Raw genomic sequence first — 25,024 nt, forward strand, 5'->3', positions numbered from 1 at the left:
ACACCACACAGCCAGCCAGCTGAATCCTTAGTCTCTAATGCTGGTTTGTGTGGCATTTGCCCAGCTTGGGAAATGGTCCAGGTCAAACAGCAGGCGTCCCCAGGTGTTGATGGCTAGAGACACACAGAGAAAGCCGATTATGTTCATTACGAAGCCTGTTTTCACCTGGAACAAAGAGAGTCAAGTCAGCACCTGGGTAGTGGCCAAGCTGGGGGGGGGGGGGGCGGCATCGCAGAGCAAAAGCAAAGTCAGACCATCCTCCCACCCTTCCCCACCCCAGCTCCCAGTCAGCCTTTACCTGTGCTGACAACACACAGGTAGGGCAGCAGAGGAAGCCTGTCCTTAAAGAGCAATACCCTGCGATTTGACCAAATCACAGAGAAAATCCGTGGCAAGCACACCTGTGATTCAAACCTGCTGCAGAACTGTTTCCTGGGGCCTCCACTCCACTCACTCTGCAGCCATCAACCTTACTCAAACCAACATTGCTACTATCCTTGGATAGAGTGTGTCAACCTCCTTCTCCTATGCCTCTCTCTTCACCATTCTTGTAATTTCCTGGAACCACGTAACCCAACTCCCAGTCCCTATTCTTCCATTAGAACATAAGATCCTTGAGGGCAGGGATTGTCTTGGTTTTTTAAAGCCTGTATATCCAGCCCTTAGCAGTATTTGGCACATAGTGAGTGCTTCATAAATGCTTTTTCATTCATTCATTCATAGAGAATCACAGAACTGAAGGATTCTCAGAGGCCACCTGTTCTATGCCAAACCTCAACAAGAAGTCCAATCACCCCACACCGTGTATGTAAACACTGGAGACTGGTATCTGCCATTGGCTATATCACCCAGTATGTCTAGCTATTCCAGCCCTAAAAGGCCATGACTACATTAATTTGTCCATCATGGTCTAAACAAAAACTGTTGTCTGCTTTTTTTCCTTGTGTAGCTAATTTAGCTTTTTGTGCAGTCATGGATTTAGGAAGCTCTTTAATGCTCTGGGGCATGATGCAAACCAAAATATTTAGAGGATCATGAGTGGTGACATTTGGACATAGGTCTGGGTCAGGGAGCCTTGAAGGCTGTATTGTTCTGCCAAATCAAATACTTTTTATTGTCAATCAACATCCAATACATTGGGCCCTGCATACTCTATGGCTTTCAGCCAATTCTGTAACTGTCCAGATTCCATCTCTGACAGGATCACATTTGTCAAAATCTGTCCCTCCCCATCTCACACCTTCAGTAAACGTGACCTGGATGGCTGTGTGAGGTCTTTGCACCAGCATTTTCTGGAGATGAGGAGAGTTGGGTCATGAATTCATACATCTTTTCTTGGCCCCCTGGGATTGTATGGGTCTTTTCAGGCCGGTGTTAGCTTCCCTTCTTTAGCTTTCTGTATCATCTTGATCACCAATCTGCTGATGCCCCAAATGCTTGTGTCAACTTGGCCAAGTCTGACTGTTTCCCCATCTACATGCCCATCGTCTTTTGCATTTGCTCATGCGATGTCAAGAGAATGAGGATGGCAGAGTCTTTTAGAAAAGCCCTTTCCAATTTTTCAGTTTTCTTTTCCCAGGGGCAGCTAGCTGGTGCAGTAGATGGAGCACTGGCCCTGAAGTTGGGAGGACCTAAATTCAAATCTCACCCCAGACACTTACTAGCTTATGAGCCTGGGCAAGTCGTCTGGGGCCATCTCCAGTTTTCCTGATCTATGTTTTGCTAGGGGACCTAGATGGCTCTGGAGAAGAGAATGACTTTGGTGACCTTGCACAGCCCTCCCTCACTTAAATCCAATTCACTGTAAGTCATGACATCACCTAGAGAATGAAGGATAAACAACAATTTTTCTTGTCCCAGCTTTTCCTCTGTAAATGCCCTGAGGATGATTTCACCAGTCCTACCACTTCCAATTATTTTACCAAGGATACAATTAATGCTTCTCTGCTATTGTTCTCCATGTTCTCAGTTGGTGACATCCTCAGCTGCTATCTTTTTTTTAGTGAGGCAATTAGGGTTAAAGTGACTTGTCCAAGGTCACACAGCTAGTAAGTGTTAAGTGTCTGAATCCGGATTTGAACTCCTGACTCCAGGGCCAGTGCTCTATCCACTGTGCCACCTAGCTGCCCCTGCTATCTCTTTCTACTTGACAAGGAGGAGACAGAATTTAGGCTCTTTGGGTCATTGTTTTGCTTTGGTTAAATTTTCTTGTTCAGGTCATTTTTCAGTAATGCCTGACTCTTCATGATCCCATTTGAGGTTTTCTTGGCAGAGATACTGGAGTGGTTTGACATTTCCTTCTCCAGCTTATTCAGATGAAACTGAGAACAATGACTTGGCTAGGGGTCACACAGCTAGTAAGTGTCTGAAACTGGATTTGAACTCAGGAAGATGAGTTCTGTCTCCAGGCAGGTACTCTATCCACTGCAGTGCCACCTAGTTGCCCCTAACTTTCCTTAGGAAACAGACAATCTGTGTCTCTGCTCTTTTATCTATTTCCCATTTTTTGCCACCAGTAGCTTGGTTAAGCATGTCAGGTTGTAATTACTTCAATTTCACACCACATTTTCTTTCTTTGCTTCTGATAATCATCAATTACTCACATTAATCTCCTTTTTGGTGATGCTATTTGGGGCTTGCCATGTTTAAATATTTAAAGTTGAGTTTTCTTTACAGTCCACAAATCTTTGGCCTCTCTCATTTATCACTTTCACAGTGTTTTCCAATGTATCCTTCATTCTGATTGTCTAAACCCACCTTTTACATTGCAGTCACCAGTTGTGTCTATGGTGATTTGAGAGTGTTGGCCTCTTCCTAATCAACCATGCCAAACAACTTATCATGAGCCCTGCAACATAGGATGGCCAAACATCCATGAGCTGACTCCCCTTGTTACCTTTGGACACACACTAAAACCAATCCTGCCAATGCCTTTCCTTCAAGGTAAGGAGTCTTCCACTTCTCCAAAGCGGGCAATACTTCCAAGTAGATGCAACTTGCTTTTGCTTGGCTGTCATTTGCAGTAAGAATGTCAAAATGGATAGGACCCCATGGGGGCATTCAGAATGCCAAGCAGACAGGTAGCTGGGCTTCCAAGTCAGAATAGCTTGGGTTCATGTCCCACCTTGGATACCTCTCAGAGGAATTACCTACCCTGACAAAATCTCAGGTCTGGACAAACCACGGACAAAAACAAAACCATGCACTCGTTGGACACTGCACATGACTCACATTTGCAGCACCAGCATCTCAGCAAAGGTTCCAACCTCTTCCCTTCTGCTCCCATCATAAGAAGCTGATTCTAACTGTCTTTACCATGGAGCCCTCTGGCAATGAGTCTCTCCACACTGAGCCAGGCTGATCCTTGGAAAGAAGGCTCAGTCTGTTGCCAGGGCAGTCTTGCTGCCCCCTTAGAATGGAAGAAAGGAAGCTGGTTGGGAAAGGCTGACCCCATGGGCTCAGAGTAATTTGAGATGGCTGGCATCCCTGAGGAGATGCCAGAGAGCAGGGGAGTGGTCAAAAAAGCCAAGGACCTCAGCCTGGGCTGAGGGAAGAAGGGGCCACTGGAATCAGAGTAGATAATCTGGTGCCACTAGGCTAGTGGGCAAAAGCTCCTCCTAAGGCCATGTGCCGCTAAGGGAGAGAGATTCTCAGGAGCTGAGCCTAGCCCAGGGCTCCCAGGTCCCACCGGAAAAAGCCCATGAGTCTGGAGGCAGGGGGCATGGGACAGACAAAAAGCATCCCCTCCCCCCACCCCAAGATGGGTGAAGTGCAGGGGAGTGAGTGAATTTTACTCTCATTGACTTGACTCAAAGAGGGAATAACATTCTCTTTTGAGTATATAGAAATCTATCTTGCCCTGAAGGAAAGTAGGAGGGGAAGGGGATGGGGGTGGGGAGTGATAGATGTGAGGTAAGATAGGGAGAGGGGACAGTCAGAAGCAAAACACTCAAGGAGGGACAGAGTGAAAGGAGAGAGAGAATAGAATCAACTGCATGGGGAAGGAATAGGGTAGAGGGAAATACAGTTAGCAATAATAACTGTGACAAAAAAATTGAAGCAAGTCTTTCTGATAAAGGCCTCATTTTGCAAACAGAGGACTGAGTCAAATTAAAATAAGAGCCATTCCCCAATTGATAAATGATCATGAGATATGAACAGTTTTATGAAGTAATCAAAGCTCTCTATAGCTATATGAAAAAATTCTCTCACCATTTGCTTTTTGTTTTTGTTTTTCCAGGGCAATGGGGGTTAAGTGACTTGCCCATGGTCACATAGCTGGTAAGTGTCAAGTGTGCAAGGTCGGATTTGAACTCAGGTCCTCTTGAATCCAGGGCCGGTGCTTTATCCACTACAGCACCTAGCTGCACCCCTCTAACTCACTATTGATTAGAGAGAGGCAAGTCAAAACAATTCTGGGCTACTACCTCACACCTATTGGATTGGATAATAGGATAGAAGAGGAAAATGACAAATATGGAGGGGATATTGAGAAAATGATATATTAATGGACTGTTCGTGGAGTTGTCAACCATTCTGTAGAGCAATTTGGAACTATGGCCAAAGGACTATAAAACCATGCATACCCTTTGACCTAGCATACCACTACTGGGTCTGCATCCAAAAAGAGATAAAAAACAAAAAGGAAAAGGACCTATATGTATAAAAATATTTGTAGCAGCTCTTTTCTGGTGCAAGGAATTCAAAATTGAGGGGATGCCCACCATTATAGCACTATTGTGTTATAAAAAATGATGAGGAAGATGATTTACATGAAATGGTGCAAAGTGAAATGTACTATGTACAAAGTAACAGCAATTTGCAAGATGATCAGCTGTGAATGACTTAGAAAGAACTGATAGTGTCTGAATACAGATTTGAAGGTTTTTTTACTTTTTCTTCAAATTTTTTTGTCTATGTTTTCTTTTCCAACATGACTAATATGGAAATGTTTTGCATGACTACACACGTATAACCTGCATTTGCTTGTCCTCTTAATGGAAGAGGAAAAGGAGGGAGAGAGAGAATTTGGAACTCTCTAAATTAAATTAATGTTAAAATTGTATTTATGTATAATTGGTGGAAAATGCAAAGAAAAATGTCCCCCATATGACCAGCTCTTCATCCTCAGATCCCTGGTTTGGACCGGACACAGCACTAGAGCTCTGCTCAAGATGCACCCAACCAGAATCCTTTGGGAAAGTGCAGACATTTACCTACCTCAAGTCCTATTGTACCTCTGCCATTCTCCATGAAGTGTGAGAACAAAGGGCAAGACCAAGGGCAGCAGTTCTGAGGCTGCACCTATGGATTCTATCAGTGCTTAAGGACACTAGTCATCTGGGGCTCATCTAGAATTGCTTGATGTTCTAGACTGCAACAACCTCATCAGCTTGTTCAGGCCACTCCTCTTCCAGGGCATACTCATGACCAAACAGAAGCTCCATCTCCTCCTGTCTCCAGAAGAGCTATAAATCTCAGTCTAACACTTAACACTTACTAGCTGTGTGACCCTGGGCAAGTCACTTAACCCCCAATTGCCTCACTTAAAAATCTCAGTCTAAGCTTTAGCCTTTCTGAGGTTGGTGCTTATAGCTTGAGCTTCCTGTGCAGCCACACACTGTCCTCTTTAATGGCTTCCCTTTCATTTCTTAATATATTCATGATTCTATAAGCCAACTCTTAGCTGTGAGTAGCAGATCAGTCCAAAGGATGAACTTTGAGTTCATCTAGAGAAGTGTCCTATTTAATGCAAAAAATGACCCTATAGTTTGAGAATGATATTTACTGCTCAGTTTTATGAGTATGTTTTGAAACTTTCATGATTGGGAAGGCTAGCTTGGAATATCTGCATAAGATTCTCCTTATTGGTGGAGAGGATGAGGACTTGATGCTGCATGTCTCCATAAGGGGCAGAGTTGGCATGAGAGACGTTGTTAGTAGAGAGCCCTTCATTTCTGCTTCATGAGAGGACAAAAATGGTTCCAGACCTTCTTTGGAGAGGAACCCAGGGGCAAAACAGAACAAGCTTGGGGAAGCAGCCCCTCCCACCCCAAACATGTCCTTCCTTGCATCCTTGTATCCCTAGAACCTTTAAGGAAGCCCCCTCACCCTCCTCCTTGGGTAAGATTGGGGACTCTCTCTCCTCTCTCTGTCCCTCCCTCCCTTTATGTCTTCTCCTCTCTTTCTCCTCTCTCCCCCTGTCCCTTCCCTTCCCTCTCTCTTACCATATCTCCCTCCCAGTAAAGTTCATCCTCTTTACAGATGGGTCATCTGTACAACTTATCTGTTTTTTATCTACTTAGGACAAATGAGCTTATCCAATATTCACTCTTTATGATGGTAACTACCATTTAGTGGGAAGAGAATAGAGCTTTTGGATTTAAGTTATACCCCTTCTACTTCTTTTTTTTTAGTGAGGCAGTTGGGGTTAAGTGGCTTGCCCAGGGTCACACAGCTAATAAGTGTCAAGTGTCTGAGGCCAGATTTGAACTCAGGTCCTCCTGAATCCAGGGCCAGTGCTCTATCCACTGTGCCACCTAGCTGCCCCCAATACCCCTTCTACTTTAAAGAACAATTACCATGGAAGCAGCTTGAAACCTAAAAATCATTTCTCCTAGACCAGCCTTCTCTAAGGAGGCAACTAGATATAGTTCCAGTCTAGCTGGCTTTGTGGTCCCTTATCCCAATATCTCACAGCCTCCCTTGGAGAGGAGTGGTAGAGATCCCAGAGATGTGTAGTTACACCTCTCTTGTGAGTGGACATCCTACTCTCCATGGACAACACCCATGCCTTAGCTTATCTCACCATCTTACAAGTTAGAGCAGTGCCATTACCATGTCAGAAACTTTAAGGTGCCCATAAGAGAACACAATGGCGTTCGGGGGTGTGGCCACAGGCAGCATGAAGGCAAAGGAGGAGCTCAAAGTGCAGGGAATCATGACATACAAGGGGTTGATATGAAGTTTCTGGGACTGGGAAAAGAATAAAAAATTACATTAAAAATATTCAGGAAATAAACACAAACAAGCAGATATTCACAGCACTGGAGAATCATTCAGGTTTGGTTTGGGTGAGTCTACCCAGCCTAGAGCCTGGTCTTGATTTTATCAATTCAATCCAATAACCCTACAATTTATGGTAGGGGAGGGGGTCCATCAGACCAGCTGGGGACAGGACAGCCTGGTCTGTGGGCCATGACATCATGTTAGTAACTTTCCCAGCTGGGCACAAAATGGGTCTGGGGCTGTGGGAGACCCAGCCTAAAAGAGCTATTGGGTTTGCTGTTTGTGATAGAAAATCTTCCTTTTTATGAAAGGAGTGGGAGAGACAGTGCAGAGCCTGGAGACTTCGTGAAAACCCCCTCTCCTCTAGGTAGTCAGAGGGGGCAGATTTCTGGGCAGGCTAGACACCATTCAGCTCCTGCCCTGAGTTTATGTCCTTTGGCAATGAGCTGGTATTTACTGCCCTTTCCATAAGAAGCCCTTCTGTAACTCCTGTCTGGTTGTCTCTGGGCCTGGTTTCTCATGGGATAATGGCTGAAGTTGGGATTTCTGAACCATACCAGAAAGAGCAGAGGTCCAGGGCCTAGGGCCCCTGACCCAAGTCTTCTCTAGTCATTCACCAGGCTGCGGGGCTGGAGTTGGCCCCAGAAGGCTGGAACTCTGCCTGAGAAGACCAAAGTCTAGAGTGTGGGTGAAAGACAGCCAGCTCACTGCGGGAGGGCCTGTGACCACAACAGGACCAGATGACAGGGTGCCTTAGAGAGGCTGTTGGGGAGGCATCCAGGCCTCTGTTGTGGTACTCCCCAGGGAGAGTTGGTGCCATTCGTGGCCACAACAAGAGAACTTTCCAGAGCCAGTTGTCAGAACCCAACCCAACCATCCATTAGGTTGGCTTCCTGAACCTCAGCTGGGCGTGTTATTTGTAGGGTTCTCATATTCCTTTTTAATACAGGAGGGGAAAACCTCATTTGGTTTTGCTTTTGCGACAGTTTAACTGCTTCTTGGCTCTACTATTTGGAGAGGACTCCCTCCCTTTCAATCCCCAAGTCTCTAGAAGACCCCTTACAATCCCAGGACTGAGTACCTACGGTGTAACCTTGATGAAAGTACAAGACTATACAAGAGAAGAATGAAGGGGTGGAGGATTGTTAAAGATCAGATTCCAGGGCAAGCTGGCCGCTCCCAGGGTTTGACTTTCCTCAGCCCCTTCTTCAGTGACTAGGCCAGATGCTTCCAGATGAGGTCTCCATAGAACAGTGTGTGTGCCTTGGGGGCAGAGGCCCTGGCCACGTCACACTGCCTCACTGGCTCCTTTCTGCTCCAAAGCTAAGCAGGGACTGAGGAGCATGGTGGGCTCACTTTGGTCAGAGTTTAAAATGGGGGAGGGGACGGGGACCAGCTTCCCTTCCCTATCTTTACCTAACTCTACCGGGCCCTAAAGTCCTTCCCAAAGACAGGTGGGGGTCTTGGATAGGGCCTGCACTCAAGTCACAAGGCCTGGCTAAGCCCCTGCTGTGCACAGAGCCCCTCGATGGGTGGAGCAGCATGGGTAGGGTTGGGAGCCCCAACTGTAGACAATCATAGGGCCATCTAACAGCCCCAAGAGGTGTCTAAAAGGCCCAAAGGAGTGGGGTAAGGTGGAGTGGGGGAGGGAGGAAGCCTGGGGAGAGGGGGAGGAGTTGTCAGTGTTTGTGGGTAATGCTGAGTCCACTCACCATGGAGGCAAAGATGGGCAGGAAGAGGGTGACAGTGGCAATGTTGCTAGTGTACTCAGTGAAAATAGCTATTAATACCATGAGGAACATGACTAGAACGGTCGGGGTGAAGTTCTTCAGGGGGTCCGTCTGCTTCCCCATCCACTCTGACAGCCCTGAGACCTGCGAGCATGAGGACAGGCTTTGGGGGAGGGGGTCATCTGGACAGAGGAGTCCTCTGGCAGACCAAGCACAGGGCCACCGCTGCCCAGAGGGGTCCCTCACAACAATCCCGTCCCAATGTTTGGACCCGTTTTACAGATGAGGAAACTCATGCTCTGAGATGTGCCTTTCCATGACCACACACTGGGATTCAGCCGGTGGCCCTTCATGCTGCCATCCCAGCCCCTTAGTGCCCCTTGGAGCTAAAGCCTCCTCCCAAGCTCTTGTTCAGGAGAGCCATGTCCAGTGCCAGAAGAGCTGTCCTTCTCAGAGACTTCCTAGAACCAGGGAAGGACACCCTGGACAAGGCTCCTCATTGTTTCTGTCCATGCAGAGAAGTTTCTAGACAGGCTTGAAGGGTGGGGGTACTTGTGCCCAGTACTCAGGCCCCAGAATGTCTCACAGGTGAGACAGAAGGCTGTGGTCACTTTTCCCATCCTTCCTCCTCCTGCATCTGGCCCCTTCTGGACCCCTGGTCTCTTTCTCCATAAGGAGGTACAGAAAGGCCCAGGGGGAGCCCTTTTGACCAGGGAGATGCCTATCTCTGTCTGTCCCCTGTCTTCCCATCAGGGAAGTCAAGTGTGTGGCCCCAGTGGATTTACTTTTCCAATGTCCTCCCTCCCAATTCTTGCCAGGCTGAAGACTGGTCTGGATCCAAGCAGAAAGGAGTCTTCCCTCCCCATCCCACCTCGCGTGAGCTATAGCTGAGTGGCAGCTTGGGGGGACAGGAGAGGAAGGACAGACTTGCCCTGTGGGGTCCCCAACAGAGCCCCCCCCCAGCTCAGGGAGGACCCACAGTTACCTCACATCCTTTAGCCAGGGCGAAGCCACCACCCAGGAGCAACACAATGCCCCAGGGGACTTTTTCCTGGGCCACCTTCCAGGACAGCAGAGGTGGGGGGTAGAATGGGGCCTTCCACTCTGAAATAAAAAGCAATGGAAGCCATGGCCCCAAGTGTCAGACGTGGGGAGGCAGCGGGGCCCCATCTGTGACACCTCACCGCAGATGGTCAGGACCCGGGGGGCTCCCTCAGCTAAGGCCAGTCTCCCCACCACCACCACCCCGGTCCACAGGCTTTACCTTCTTCATTCTGGCTTCGGAAATTGAATTTTAACCTCTGGGAAGGAAGGATGAACATCAGGATGGAGATGAAGATCGCCACAGTGGCATCTGTCACATACCTAGAGAACACGGCCAAAGGTGGGTGACTGGCTCCGAGAGGAGCCAGAAAAAGCCCAGTCAAGGGTGGAGCTAGAGGGAGCAGGGGGTGCAAGGCTTGTGCTTACTTACAGGCCTCCTGGCTGGCTGGCCAACTCCTCTCTCTGTGAAGACTCAGAATCAGTGACTTCTCCACCCACACCAGCCCCCCCAGGGAGCTCACTCTCCTACACTAGTCATTGGCCATCCATCTTGGTCTTGGATTCCTGCCTCAGCTTATCGAATCCAATGCCAGGAGCCTTAGGGTCCAGTCTCATGGATGAGGCTTCGTGCAAGCAAATACTCCTCTTATTGGCTTGGATGCCTAGTCCCAGCTGCCATTCCTGGCCTTGGGGACAAGCCCGAGTGCCCTCCTCTTAAAAGTTCACAGCTTCTTCCGAGACACTCAAACCCAGTTCACTCATCTGATCAGTAAAACCTTGCTCTGCAACAACCCTCAACAACTCTCCTCACTGGAACTGGATTCTCCTGCTTCCCCAAGATACCATCCTCCTGGCTAACCTCCACTGGAAGCCACTTTTTTCCCAGCCTCCCACCAAATTCACAGGCCCAAGAGGAGAGGTGGGCAGGCCCATGCCTTGTTACTGAGGCCCCCCTCCTTGGCCTTTCCTCCCCACCCCTCAGAGAGTTTACTTGAGATATATGATGTGTGCTTGAGATACCATCTTCCTTAACTCACTGTCATCATCGGTCACTGTCTAGGTCACTGTCCCAGCTTCCTCTTCTGTCCCAACCTCAAGAGTCTCCCTCTGTAGCCCATACCCTCTCACCTTCTTCTCCCTTTAAATGGTCGTTTGCTGACCTCAGCCTCACCTCAGCCTGATCACACCCAAGACCTTGGAATGATGTCACATCCCTGCTCAGACAGAGGCCTTGGGACAAGGGTTATTAGTAAGATCCACAAAATACTGAGGCTCTTGCCTCCACAAGCAAAGTGCAGGTTGGTCTCCATTCCCTAAGTTAAAGAGGCTCAAGCTCCCTCAATGATGGAAGAAGTGCTTTAGTGTAACAGAGAAAGGCCCTGAAGAGGTGGAGGAGGATTCTGGTGTGTGTCAGGGAGTTGGCAAATAGAAGCACTCAGAGCTAGCCCTCAGTTGGGAAGTTCGTCCCAAATAAGAGGGAGCGGGTGTGGGTCCCACAGATGCCACCAGCAGACTGGGAATCCAAAAGGGGCTAAGAAGAGAGGGCCTAGGACCCCTCCCTGCTGTCCAACAACAGAGACAGGCTGACCGCCTGTCTTCCCAGGGCATCCAACCAAAACATGGAGTCCCCAAGACTTCTCCAACCAGAAGATAAAGGAATGGAGAAAATGCTGCTGAGCATGAGAGGGTCCTGAAGACTTGAGAAGCTCAGGCAGGGAGTGCCCCACTCTTGCTAATTAGGGCGAGGGCTTCAGGATTTGGAAGGTGGTGTATGAGAATGGGAACCAAAGCTTCCGCTCTAACAATCATGGGTGTGGAGAAAAGCCCTTTTCTGTCTGCCTCCCTGTTCCAAACCCTGCCATTGGGTTTTTTTCAGTGGCTCTGTCTCCCTCTGCTTACAAATTGTCTCTCCCAGCACCTCAAGCTAATTCTCTTTCATTCCTGCTCACTCTGTTGTTTCTGCTGTGGCCCAACTGCTCACCTGTCTAGGCCCTTGGGGGAAACCCGGTGCCTGGCACAATGTGAGCTCTCTTGATACTTTTCCATCTCTCTGACAGGAGGTGGGAAGCCTTGAAGGTATCTTTGAGTCTTCTCTTTGCCCACTTCCTTTTGAGACCATTCATATCTTTCTTCCCCCATTCCTATTGCCCTCACTACCACCAAGACATTCAAGACTATTATCGGACCCTCCCTACAAGGTCTTCCCATCTTCTGTCTTCTCTGGTCCAAGCTGCCATTGACACCATTGCTCAATCTTCCTTCTTAGCAATGCTTCTTCCCCACTCTGATCTGGTCTTCAGGAGTCCCTTGCCCTCATCTCATTCCTTAGCAAATGAGGAGTTCTCTTCCTGAAGGAGATTCCTCGTGAATGCTGAGTGGGGGCTGCCTAGAGCTTTCCCCAGCCACCTGTCCATTCCAGGGGCTTCTAGGGACCCAGGCCCCCAGACGGGCCTGCCTCCCTCCCTCTCCTTTGGCACTTCCAGGACAGCTGCTCAGAGCAGAAACAGCCAAAGGGACCACGGGGCACCCAAGGAAAGAGGCCCAATCCCTTACTTGTTCTTAGTCTCTTTCCAGTAAATCGATTGCCAGCCAGGAATAAAGCCGGGATCCCGGAAAAACCACAGAACAATCAGGAAAGCGAAGTTGATCAGCACGCTGATTTCCGGGTAGGAGAGGGAGCCCAGTTTCTCATACTCTTCTTTCAGCATCAGATACGCCGCCTTCTCCTTCTCTGTCTTCTGGACGCCAATGCCTATGTTTCTTTTAAAACTTTGGAAACAAAACAGATACTCAGCACTGCGACCGGCTGCTCTGCCCCTCCTAGAGAGCCTGCTGAGCAGACAGTCTGAGGCTGGCATGGCAGCCCAACCTCTGCTTCTCGCTGCTGGGGCCACTTAGCACATGGGTCTGAGGAAGACTCTTCTTGCTGCTCATCAGCTCAGAGCCCCCTCCTCCCCAGAAGACAAGCCTGCCCTCTCTTGGAGGCTTGCAGGAGGACAGAATCTCAGAATGAGCGGCTGCACTGCAGCATCTCCCTCCCCTCTCCTGCCCTTCCCTTTGGCAGCCCCCACTTACTTGGTGCCCAGGAACATGCACTGGAGCCAGATCCAGGCAATAAACAGCATCAGAAGCATGTTGGGGAAGGCAAAGCTGAACCAGGAAGCAAAGTTGATAATTTCTTTGCTCTCAGGGAACAACCTGGAGGAGGGAGAAGGGGGAGGAGGCACATCAGCCTTGGATCAATGATGGGGGGGGGGGCGCGGGGGGAATGGCTCTTCCTCAGCTCCCCTCCCCCCACAGGATCTTCTCATTCTGAATTTCATCCCTCCCACCTCAGAAAAAGGAGCATCTCCATATACACAACTGAAGCCACAGAGGATTTTCTAGAAAACAGTGACTCTCCCTTCTATAGCACTTATTTAGAGAAGACCATTTCAGAAAATCCAAGAATACAATGACAACATTGTAAAGAAAAACTGAAGGACTGAAGACCCAACCAGGATTTACTATGATTGATGGGGAAAATGATTACCCACCTCCTGAAAGAGAGGCAGTAGACTCCAGGTGCAGAAAAGGACATGGATTTTTGGAGCATTTCCACTGGGTGGGTTAATTTTGCTTCTCTCTCACAACAAATAGGGCCATTAATGCCTTTCAAGAACAACCAGCTCAGCACTTCTCAGCAGCAAAGCCAGAAGCCAAGTACAATTTGTAGCCCTTTGGACCTCCTCTGTATCCATGATCATCTCATACCTGCCCACCCTGCATTTAAGGAGGATGACTCCCAACCATCCAACACAACTTTAAAAAATGAGAGACTTCAGATCCACAGATAAGGGAAGAGTTTAGGACCAAACACGATACAGAACACATAACAAAATGGAAAATAGAACATTTTGAGTACATAAAATTAAAAAGTTTTGCACAAATAAAACCAATGCAACCAAAATTGGAAAGTAGAAAATGGAGGGGGGGGCGGGGCTGGCATCAAGTATCTCTGACAAAGGCCTCATTTCTCAAATAGAGAACTGAGTCAAACTTATAAGAAAACAGGTCATTTCCCAATTGATCAACTTGGTCAAAAAATATGAACAAATCAAAGCTATCTATAGTCATGTGAAAAAAAAAACGCCCTAAATAACTATTCATTAGAGAAATGCAAATTAAAACAATCCTGAGGTACCACCTCACACCTACCAGATTTCTACTAGATTTTTAAATAGGTCCCTGTTGGTAGAGTTGTGAATTGAGTCAACCATTTTGAAGAGCAATTTGGAACTATGCCCAAAGGGCTATCAAACTGTGTGCCCTTTGATCCAGCAATACCACTGCTAGGTCTATATCCCAAAGAGATAAAAAGGGGGGGGGGAGGGTGGAAGGACCTAGTTGTACAAAAATATTTATAGCAGTATGGTCCAAGACAATCCCAAAGGACTCATGGTGAAATATGCTATCTGCCTCCAAAGAAAGAACTGATGGCGTCCAAATACAGAACTGAAACACTGTTTTTCCCTCCCTCCTTCCTTCCCTCCCTTTCTCCCTCCCTCTCTTCTCCTTCCTCCCTCCCCTCCTTCTTTCTTTCCTTCCTTCCTTCCTTTCCTTCTTTCTTTATTTTTGTCTTCTTGTACCAAATGACTAATATGGAAATGTTTTACATGATTGCACACATATAACCTATATCAGATTGCTAACTGTCTTGGGGGGGAAGGGAGGGAGGGAAAGGTAATTTGGAACTCAAAACTTTAAAAAAAGAAATATTAAAAATTGTTTTAACATGTAATTGGGGAAGGGGATAAAATATTTTTTAAAAACAAAAGACTTCAACTGGCCACTTGGGAGTTATCTCCTGCTGCTTTCCTCAATCCATTAGTCAATCAGCAGCCCAGCACCATTTTGGTGTGAATGAATGACTTGGCATTAAAATGTCAGAATTCCTGGTGCCAATCTGGACATGGTCTGGACAGGAAGCATCAGGAAAATGTGCCTGGATCAACTTGGGCTTCCTGGGACTGTTAGTGCTGTATGGACCTCAAGAAGGGAAGAGGAAGGTAACTAGCGATCCCAGTACCTGCCTCTCAGTCCTTCCCCTTGTCCCCAAAGCTGATGTTGACTCCAAAGAGCCCAGAGACTTACATGCTCATCTGCCCTGATAGCACAATGTTGGGTCCAGTCCCAGTCAGAGTCCCAGTGCCTCCAATGCTGGCTGCATAGCACACACACAGTGTCAATGCCTTGCATGTACTCACATTTTTTCCTACCATCTCCTTGTTCTTGACCTGGGAAGCAACATTTTTCTCTGGAAAGGAAACAGGAGTAATTGTCTTGGGCCCAGTCTTGCCAAGCCCTCCCAAGGCTCCAAGTCTGCTCACAGACTGCAGGGAGTAGCCAGAAAGCTCCACAAAATGTGATTTCCCTCAGACAACTGCAGATCTCCAAGGTTTCTGGCCACATTATCTGTCACCTGGAGCTGTGCCCCTCCCACATACCAAACCTGATGGGAAGGGAGCAGTCATACTTTAAGGATAGTGCCAATGCCAAGACACCTATGATCCAAGCAACCCAGGGGATCTAGGAAGAGAGACCTGCACAAGAGACCAAGGATGCTAGCCCACAACAAGAAGGCTCACAGCCTTAAAGCAAAGAACAGGTGTTGGGTTGGGAAGGAGAGGAGACTTGGAAGCCCCTTCCAGCTATTAGATAGAACTCTAGGGTGGCATGGCATCTGCCATGGAAGCCTCATGGGCAATTATGAGGCAGGTCCAATCTCCCATTTGGAGCAATGGGTGGCCAAGCTGGTTTCACTCTGAGATAGCCAGCCTCCACCAACAACCACCCTTGCTCCTACTGGCTCCTTCAAAGAAATGATTAGGGGGCAGCTAGGTGGCGCAGTGGATAGAGCACCGGCCCTGGAGTCAGGAGTACCTGAGTTCAAATCCCGCCTCAGACACTTAACACTTATTAGCTGTGTGACCCTGGGCAAGTCACTTAACCCCAATTGCCTCACTAAAAAACAAAAACAAAACCAAAACAAAACAAAGAAATGATTAGTCCTGCCCAGAACTGGCCCCTTGTCCAAGCAGGTCAGAGAGGAGGAGAGCCTGTAGGAAGGCCACTTCTCCTTTGCCCCTCAGATGGAAGAGGCAGGATTAGGATCAGAGAAGGTAGAAAGAGGGACTGGTCAAACCCTGCTTTTCTGAGTCCAGCCTGGAAATGGACCAATGATCCTCAATCCTGCAAGCCAGGGCTCACCTTGGAGGTCTTTTTCATCCTTATCCGAGAGCTCTATGCTAGACGGGGAAAATTCGTCATCCTTGTCTGTCAACTTCAGCTGGTCCAGCACAGCCTGGACAATGGGCACCATCATGGCTGTTGTGGCTGTGTTACTGATCCACATGGACAAGAAGGCTGTGATGCACATGAAGCCCAGCATCAGGCTGCAGGGAGAGTTCAGAGCAAGAGTCAGCCTCCTACCTACCATGGGCACTGAGGGCGGGCTCTCCCTTGAGAGAACTTGGGCTTCACTCCCAGGTAGTTCTACCCTCACCGCCTGCCCATCCCCACTGGCCTCTCCTGCCAGCTTTCCCAAGGGGCCCCTCAGGAGGCCTAAGCTCCTGGTTATCAGACTTAGTGGGAGAGCCCTGGGCCCAGAGGAGTGGCCCCCCATTTTACTCCCTGTTCTGCCACTTCCTCCTTGGGGGACCTTGGGCCCATCCCTGCCCCTTCATGGGCCTCCATCTCCTCCTTGTCAAGTCTGTTCTCACATGTGTCTGAGCCCCTGCTGGTCCCCCTCAGAGATAATAGGGAGAGAAGAGCAGGGCACGCACAGGCCTGGGGAGATGCCAACCAGGAGGAGGGTGCGCAGGGCAATCCTTTTGTGCACATTCCAATGTTCCACAGCCACAGCAACGATCAGGCCCCCCAGGAAAAGCACCGTGGTGTCCTTCATGTACTGTAAACACACCTGAGGGATGAGCAGAAACAGCCTTCTGTGTGTCTGGTGTCTGCCTGCTTATCTGTCTGCCTGTCTGTGAGTCTGACTTCCTGTTTCTGCCTGTCTGTGGGTCTGTCTGTCTGCCTGTCTGTGAGTCTGACTTCCTGTTTCTGCCTGTCTGTGGGTCTGTCTGTCTGCCTGTCTGTGAGTCTGACTTCCTGTGTCTGCCCATCTGTGGGTCTGTCTGTCTGCCTGTGAGTCTGACTTCCTGTGTCTGCCCGTTTGTGGGTCTGTCTGTGTCTGTCTCTGCTTGTTTATGTCTGTCTGAGGCTGTCTTCCTGTCTGTATCTGTCTGCCTGCCTGTCTGTCACTCTATCTTACACCCAGCCCAGGGACAGGGTTGACACTTCTGCCAGGAGAGCAGCAGCTCTACACAAAACCCCTGGAATTCTTGTGTGAAGGGCCTGATGCTGCCATCTGAGTGACCTTCTACCACTCAGAGCCTTGGTTTGCTCATCTAGAGAGTGGAGATGATAAGTGTGAATGTCCCTATTTCTGAGGATGCAGTAAGACAAGAGATGCATAGGAAGCCCCCTCTGGGGCCAGTTGCAAAGAAGACACAACAGGCAGTTTGGTGGGAAACTCCCATTAATAAGCCCAAATGGAAAAGTTCCCTCTGTCTGGAGCAGGCCATTGGGGCAGGAGTGTCAGCAAGGCCCTCAAGAAGGCAAAGACCCTCTAATTGGACTTACCTGCTTAGAGTCCAGGACTTTGAGCAAAGGGAACAGCAAAATAGGGAGGAGGGATGTCACAGGCAAGGGGATGACCTCCGTGCACCAGTACACAGCCATGAGGAGGATGACATAGGTACAGTTGGCGCGCTGCAACAGAAGCCAAACTGGGGGTCAGGCAGCAGCCCCCCACAGCTGCCCCGGGGGAGGCCTGCTATGCTTGTGGCCAAGCCTCCCCCTTCAGAACAAAATCCAACACTGGGAGAATCCACTGAATGCCCAGAGGAGCATCTTTACAGTGCCAGAAAAAGGTGGGCTCCCCAGGTAACAAAAGAACCAAGACTGTCAGGAGGGAGTGCTGTGAACAGACAAGTCCAAAGGAACTGGATCGCTGTCAAAAATGACCCTGGCTCTCCCTCCTCTCCCCTCTTCTCAGGAGATACAGCTGTAGGGCCAACCTATGGCAAAGGAGGAAAAGGCGAGAACTGCCCAATCACACCTTCCATCTGTTGCTGAAGGCAAGAAGATGAACAACCAGGAAGAAAGAAAGATAGGACCAATGATTCACAGGAAGTGAAACATCATAACAATGCCTGGCATTTACATAGACAGCACATTAAGGTTTGCAAGGTATATTATACATTTCTTACTTGATTCTTATAATAACCCCAGAAAGTTAATGTGATTATTTCCATTTTATGAATGAGAAAACTGAAGCAAACTGAGGTTAAGTGACTTGCCCAGGGTCACACAGCTAGTGTCTGAGGCAGGATTCAAACTCAGGTATTCCTGACTCCAACTTTCTGACTCCAGTGCTTTCTGAGATGCCCCCTAGCAGCAAACATAAGAGTCCTGGTTCTGGGTCTGAGGGATCAAAAGCAGCTTTGGCATCTCCCTCCCTGGGCCTCATTTTCTTCCTCTGTAAAATGAAAAGACTGAACTACATGGCTTCTACAGTCCATCCACACACACCCTCCTTGAGCTAGGATCCTATCCATAAGAAGCCAACAATAAAATCCAGGCCCTCGGGTGCTCCCTCCCCTGCCCCAAAAGGACAGACAACAATGCAAGAGGGCTAGCTAGAGACCCTAAGGCCAGCTTTCCCAGTTATCTCAGATGAGACTGGATGGGATGAGACTAGTGACCAGAAATGACTCTGGAAAAGGAATCAAAATGTGGACTAGGGAGGGGAGGGGGGGGGGGTGGTTAGCAACTGTGTATTAAAAGGATATCTCTGGGGCAGCTAGGTGGCAATGGATAGAGCACCAGCCCTGGAGTCAGGAGTACCTGAGTTCAAATCCAGCCTCAGACACTTAACACTTACTGGCTGTGTGACCCTGGGCAAGTCACTTAACCCCAATTGCCTCACTAAAAAAAAAAAAAAAAAGGATATCTCATTTGGGGAAATCCAAGCATCAGATCAGGGACACACAGTGGAGAACAGCTGGGCAAGGATACGGGAAACAAAACAGAAGTCCTGTATCCAAACCACCCAGACAGAAGACACTAGATGAGCATCTTGGGAGGCAGCTCACGGAGCTGCAATGGATGTGCCCTAATGACGAGGGGTTTCAATCAGCTGACATCTGAGAGAGCAGAATAGCCAATGTTTGGGGCTGAACTCGATCATTCCATCCTTCAGGAGGTGGAGAAAACATTGAGATTGCCTGGCATTGCCATTCAGGAAGTGTTACTAATGGGGAGAAGTTCATAGGAACCTGAAGAGTATAGCAGGGACTAGCCTGACATGATCCCCACCTCTAGGGTGACCACACCTTCTCTCATGTACTCACTAGATGCCAAGCACTCTGCTGGGAGCTGGGTGATGGGGCAGGGGGGCAGATGCCTGATAGCTGGTAGCCACATTGGGGAGGGCTTCCCAGAGCCTTGGAGGAGGGAGGAGGAATTTTTCCCATTGAAGGGACAGCCTGAGATGCCAAGTAGCCACATGGATAGAATTCTTTCTATGAGAGATAGACCTCAAGGGGGATGAGGAATTGGACCCCAACTCCTGTTTATGAACTAACAAGCATGAAGGTTTCACTCCCAAGTGATGGGGTCAGGGGAATGTGCCAGCTCCCCCTTAACACAATTTGTGGCAGGCAGGCAGGCTCAGATGATTGGGGCTGGGGGCAGTGGTTCAGAGTAGCTGCCTGGTCCCAGGTTGCCATAATACCCATTCCCAGGGACCTCAGAAGCACCCTCCCCTCAGCACCTCCATGACCAGCCCATGTTGGGCTCTGCCCTGCTTGAGCTCAGAGCAGGTTGGGTCCTGCTGGGGCAAGGATTTCTGTCTAGGCCTGGTGGCTCCCCACTCCTCTCTCCAGACAGGCTGACAAATAGGGACCAAGGAACAAGGAAGAAGTAGAGATAAATGCCCCCAGAGGAGGGGAGCAGGACTGGGTGTGCCCGTGTGTGCCAGGGTGCACAGTGATGTGTGTGTACATGTTTGTGTACAATCATGTTGCAGACAGTGCATATGTGTGTGTGTGTGTGCCCACTGTGCATGCTGGGTACACCTGCAGAGATACTGAAGTAAGCAAGGGAACAGGGAAAAGCAGGATACCCCAGTTGGGATGGGGAGGAAGGGTCAGAAGTGCATAAAAATGCAACATCCCAATGATCTCAAAGGCATCATCCCAAAGTGCCTCTGATCAGAGGCACTGTCCAGATTGGCTCTGGAATTTACATATTCCAGGACCCAGGTGGGCTCTGCTGAGTCAGCACATATTGCTGGGGTATCCTCCTTTGGGGAAAAGAGGGCATGGACATGGAAATGCAGGCAGTCCCAGTCAGCCAAGCTGAGGGAGCATGGCTACAAAGAAACCCAAAGAAAGGGCAAGCAGGTGAGGTCTGAGGATTCTGGGAGGCCAAGCCACAGATGAGTAGACCCCCATCTGTGAGGCTGCCTGGGCCATGGAGGCAGGCCCCAGAAAACCCCAGGTGGAGGTGGGCATGGAGGAGAGCCCAGAACATTGGGCAGTGGGGGGAATCCAGCTGGAGAAGCCCAAGGGGGCAAGGGGCCCCAAATCATATCATTCATGCCATTTCACACAGCATTTCTGAAGCACTTCTACAGGATAGACACAGAGACCAAGCCAAGTCAGTCCCTGCCCTCCAAGAGCACTTGTTTGAGGTTCAGCATGAACCCAGAGCAATTTACTTGGGCCTCCCTCATGTCTAGGCAGTGAAAGGGAGGGATCCCACTGTTCCAGAGGTCCCCTCCCACTGCTGGCAGTCCAGGAAGGCTGCACAGACTGGTGGAGAAGCCTGGCCAGCCTCTCCCTTTCCATTAGGCACACAAGTCTCACCACAACAGGGGACCCAGTTAATGTTAGTAAGAATTCTATGGAGTTCACACACACACACACACACACACACACACACACACACACACGCACAGCCTGCTACTGCTGGGGTGGTGCTAGTTCCCCTTTCCTTATTCAGTTAGAAACCATGAGTTGGTGAGCAGCAGCTGGACGCCCGGCCCTGGCTGGACGCTTCCCAAACGTGCCCCTGGTCACCCCAAAGCTCAGCGCAGAGCTCCATCGGCCCTGGACCCAGTCATGTAATACCCAAGTTATCACACAGGTGCAGAACTCCAGAGATCATAGCCATCACCCCTGGGCTCCTCGGGGTGGCAGGGCATACATACAGGACAGCTCCTGGACCCCACTGGTGCCCTACCAAAGAAGGGATGACAGAGTAAGGAAGAGGAGCTGCGGCTGCATTCTGCTTAGGGGCAGGGGGAGGGAGGAGAGCGGGCAGCTGCTAGGAGCTGGTCGAGGAGGGGCATCTTCGGGAGGCAGAGGCAAGAGCAGAATAGATACCCTGCCAGACAGCTCCGACCCCCCAGTATTGGACAGCTCTTGGGGGCGTGGCCAAATTCCGAAAGCGAGCTCAGACTAAAGGCTATTTGGCTAGTCCCAGGCCTCTCCTTTCCTTCCGGAGGGGCCACCACCAGGGGCGCGCAAGACAGCTCTAAGTTTAGGGCCCCAGGCTCAGTGGAGGGAGGAGTGCTCTGGGGTCCATCCCCCAAGGAGATGCAGCGTCCTCAAGGTGTCTCGGACCCCGTAGCTAGGCTCCGAGCTCAGCAGGCCAGAGCAGCCCCAAAGCTGCCCAAGGGTAAGAGTGAGCAAGGGAGAGCAAGCAAAGGATGGGGAAGAAAGGGGAGACAATGGGGCAGCTAGAGCACCGGCCCTGGAGTCAGGAGTACCTGAGTTCAAATCCGGCCTCAGACACTTAACACTTACTAGCTGTGTGACCCTGGGCAAGTCACTTAACCCCAATTGCCTCACTTAAAAAAAAGGGGGGGGGGACAGGAGAGGAAAAAAAAGAGAAAAACAGAGACACCCACAGAGAGAATGAGACAGAGAGGGAGGAGAAAGGGCAAGAAGAAGGAGGAAGAGGAAGAAGAGGAAGAGGAGGAAGAGGAAGAGAGGGATGTGAGAGACAGAGAGGAGATAGAGAAAGAGACAAAAACAGACACCCACAGAGAGAATGAGACGGAGACAGGGAGGGGGGAGAAAGGAAGAGGGAGAGAGGGGGAGAAAGAAACGAGAGAGAGAGAGAGAGAGAGAGAGAGAGAGAGAGAGAGAGAGAGAGAGAGAGAGAGAGAGAGTTGGAAAGGAAAAGGGAGAGGGCAGAGGGAGAAAGCAGAAAGCCAAAGCACCAGGGAACTCCGAAGTGCGGAGGCAAGGCGCCACCTAGGCCAGAATCCCAGTATCTGAGGCATCACCCAAAAGGAACAGAGCACCGCTCAGCCTCCGCTAGCAGCCCGCCCCGCACCAGTCCCTGCTGCTGCTGGGAGGGGGCAGCTCAGAATTGCAAGCGAGTCCCTTGGCTTTCCTTATTATCCTGATCCCAAGCCTAGAGGCGATACTCTTGGCTTTCACCCAAGGCTTCTATGTGCTGTCCTTTTAAAAAGGATCATTGCTGCCCTTGCTCCCCTGGTCCTGTCCCTGGTCCTGTCCCTGGTCCTGTCCCTGGTCCTGTCCCAGGTCCTGTCCGCTCCGCGCCGCCCGCTCCTAACGGGCCAGGGGTTCACTCACTAGGCTCTCTTCCTGTCCCGGGCCCTGTCCCCAGTCCCTAAAGCGGTCCCAGCCCGTCCTGATCTCCGCTATCCTAGCCAGAAGCCTTGCCTCTGCCTCTATCCCTAACCCCGGCCCAGCTCCGGGTTCAAAGCATGGCACAACGCACATCAGTCAGCCGGCATTTATTCAACACCTGCAGTGTGCTGAGCCCCAGCTTCTCGCCCGAGCCCTAGTTGCGTTCCCGTTTGGTGTCCGCACCCCAAGCGCCGCGCTATCCCAACCCCGGTCTTAGCCCCCGGCCCGGGGCCCCAACTTCACCTTGGACTTGGCGATCACCACGATGGGTAGCAGCAGCAAGGGGGTCAAGACCAGGACCAGGAAAGACTTAAACTTCTTCAAGCAGCTCCCGACCGAAGCCATCTTCCGTTGGAAGAGAGAGAGCCAGGAGGGGGAGGGAAAGCTTCGGGCGCCGCCGCCTTAAGTAGAGCCTACGGGGTGGGGTGGGGGGTGGGGGCCGGGGCCCCTTGAGGGGTGGACAGGGGGAAGAAATTCCCTCCCTCTCCGCTCCTGCCCAGTCCGGCCCCTCCCCCCCCCAACCTTTGGTTCCTCCCTCCCTGCCCCCCCCAACCTGGTCCGTGCCGAGCGTCTGAATGGGGGAGGGGCTCCCTCCTCTGTCCTCCAAGTCTCTGGCCCTTCCCCAGACCCTGTCCCTCCTCCTATAATGGGACAGAGCCCGGAGGGAGCGGCCCCTGTTACACCCTCTCGCCCCCAGTGGGAGGCTCGCCCGCGGGATCCGCCTCTGAGCTCAGCTCCTACCCTCACCCAAGGAGAGGTAGGAAGGAAGAGAGGACCAAGGAGGGGGCCGGGAGGTGCCACGCAGCAGAATCCAACTTTCTGTAGCAGAATTCCCGCGCTGTCCCGAAGAAGCAGTAACGGACACTAACGCTCCCCCCCCCCCCCGCCCCGCCCCAACACTCTCACACACACACACACACACACACACACACACACACACACACCCCACGAGGCTCTTTCCGTCTGCCTCCACACTCCCGTGCTCTGGTACAGACCCCTGGTCCCCGCCTGGCAAGTTTGTCCCCTCCCCCCACTCCCGGTCCCTGCCTCTCCTTCCCAGAACCGGACGGGGCCTCGGACGAACTCCCAATCTGCTAGCCCTTGACAAATGGTCATCAAGCCTCGGACCAAAGACCGGGGTTGGGGGGCGGAGGAAGGGGAACTCCCAACCTGAGGGGTACTCTGGGCCAGCCTGGGTCTCCACACCTCATTCTTCTCTAACCCTCTGTTCCTTCCCCACGCTGATGCCTGCGCCGGTCCCTTTTCCCCGACACCCCGAATAGACTCCAGCTTCCTACTCCTGTGTCCTCTCCTCCTGCCTGCGCATGGCCTTCAGGACACTGCCCTTGCCTCCCTCCCTTCTCTCTTGCGCCCTGTGCCTCTACCTCGGCGGACTTCCCCGTGTTCCTTGCCCAGACCTATGCGCTCATCCTTTCTCCCTTCATGGAAAGGCAGCCAGGCGGGAATCCCCCTCCCCTGAACCCCAGCCCCAAGCCCGGCCAAACTCGGTCAGCTCTTCTCCCAGACGCCCACCCCTGGACACACATACATGCAGAGACCTCGATGGCAGCAGCCAGGACTAGGGAGGTGACAGTTTCTCGGTCCTGGCCCCAGCCCATCTGGAGGTCGAGACTCAGTTCTGGGATTCTCTGCTTAGCAAAAACCCGGACAAACTGGAAAGTGTGCAGAGGAGGGACGTGGAGGGTGCAGGGCCCAGAGCCAGATCTCATTGGGCCTTTGAGAATCTGCTGAAGACCAGGAGCTGTGAGGCACTTGCAGAAGACTCCAAAGACATTCACATTCATGGAACTGACAACTTCCCAGGGAGCCCACTTGGCCCAAGAAAAAGCAGAAGGTGGGAATGCTGAGAGACAGCTTTAGGCTGGAGGTCAGGGAGAACTTCCCAAGCATGGAAGCTCCTTAAAGGTGGAGTGGGCAGCTGCCTCCTCCAGTGGTAGCTAGGTCTGCTGGGCTTTCCTCATTGGAGAACTTGGGGCCCAGACTGAATGGTCATTTGCCAGATGTGGCAGCTCTGGTGCAATCAGAGAAACTCAATGAGTTCAAATCTGTCCTCAAACTTAGTAGTTGTGTGACCCTGGGCAAGTCCATTAACCCTGATTGGTTTCCTCATCTGTAAAATGGGTTGAGGAAGGAAATTGCAAACCACTCCAGTATCTTTGCCAAGAAAACTCCAAATGTGCTCAGGCTGAGCCAGACAGAACTGAAAGACTCAACAACAACAAATTTAAATACATTGTCCCCATTGATTCTGTGTGTTAGTGGGAGACTACACCACAGAATTGGGGGGGGGCAGGGAATGTTTATGGCTAATATTTTTACTACTCCATCTTACTAAACACCTTTGCTAAGTGCTAATTAACTTGGTCCACTGGCTGATTGCTAATGGTAAGCATATCAGTAGGGATGGAAGAGCTATGGTTCTGGAAATACAGACCCACAGTTACCCCTCCA

At 50.5% G+C, this 25,024-nt stretch overlaps 1 protein-coding gene across 5 annotated transcripts; it reads right to left on the reverse strand.

The window, feature by feature from the left end:
- SLC13A5 (solute carrier family 13 member 5) lies at nt 1-23,806 on the reverse strand. 5 transcript variants are annotated; one of them, XM_043998414.1, is made up of 13 exons: nt 23,723-23,806; nt 22,796-22,897; nt 17,466-17,594; nt 16,607-16,743; nt 16,032-16,216; nt 14,916-15,078; nt 12,858-12,980; nt 12,336-12,551; nt 10,003-10,103; nt 9,724-9,842; nt 8,721-8,882; nt 6,838-6,975; nt 1-165 (listed from the first exon to the last, which is right to left on the reverse strand). In XM_043998414.1, the coding sequence occupies exons 2-13, from the start codon at nt 22,895-22,897 to the stop codon at nt 28-30; spliced, it is 1,713 nt and encodes a 570-aa protein (XP_043854349.1). In that variant the 5' UTR covers nt 23,723-23,806; the 3' UTR covers nt 1-27. The 5 variants fall into 5 exon arrangements, with proteins under 5 accessions (XP_043854349.1, XP_043854351.1, XP_043854348.1 ...); XM_043998416.1 differs by having other exon boundaries at nt 23,759-23,775; XM_043998413.1 differs by lacking the exon at nt 23,723-23,806 and adding an exon at nt 23,497-23,531.
- Between the last annotated feature and the right edge of the window lie 1,218 nt (nt 23,807-25,024).

This window comes from Dromiciops gliroides, chromosome 3 (assembly GCF_019393635.1).
Source record: "Dromiciops gliroides isolate mDroGli1 chromosome 3, mDroGli1.pri, whole genome shotgun sequence".
NCBI lineage: Eukaryota > Metazoa > Chordata > Mammalia > Microbiotheria > Microbiotheriidae > Dromiciops > Dromiciops gliroides.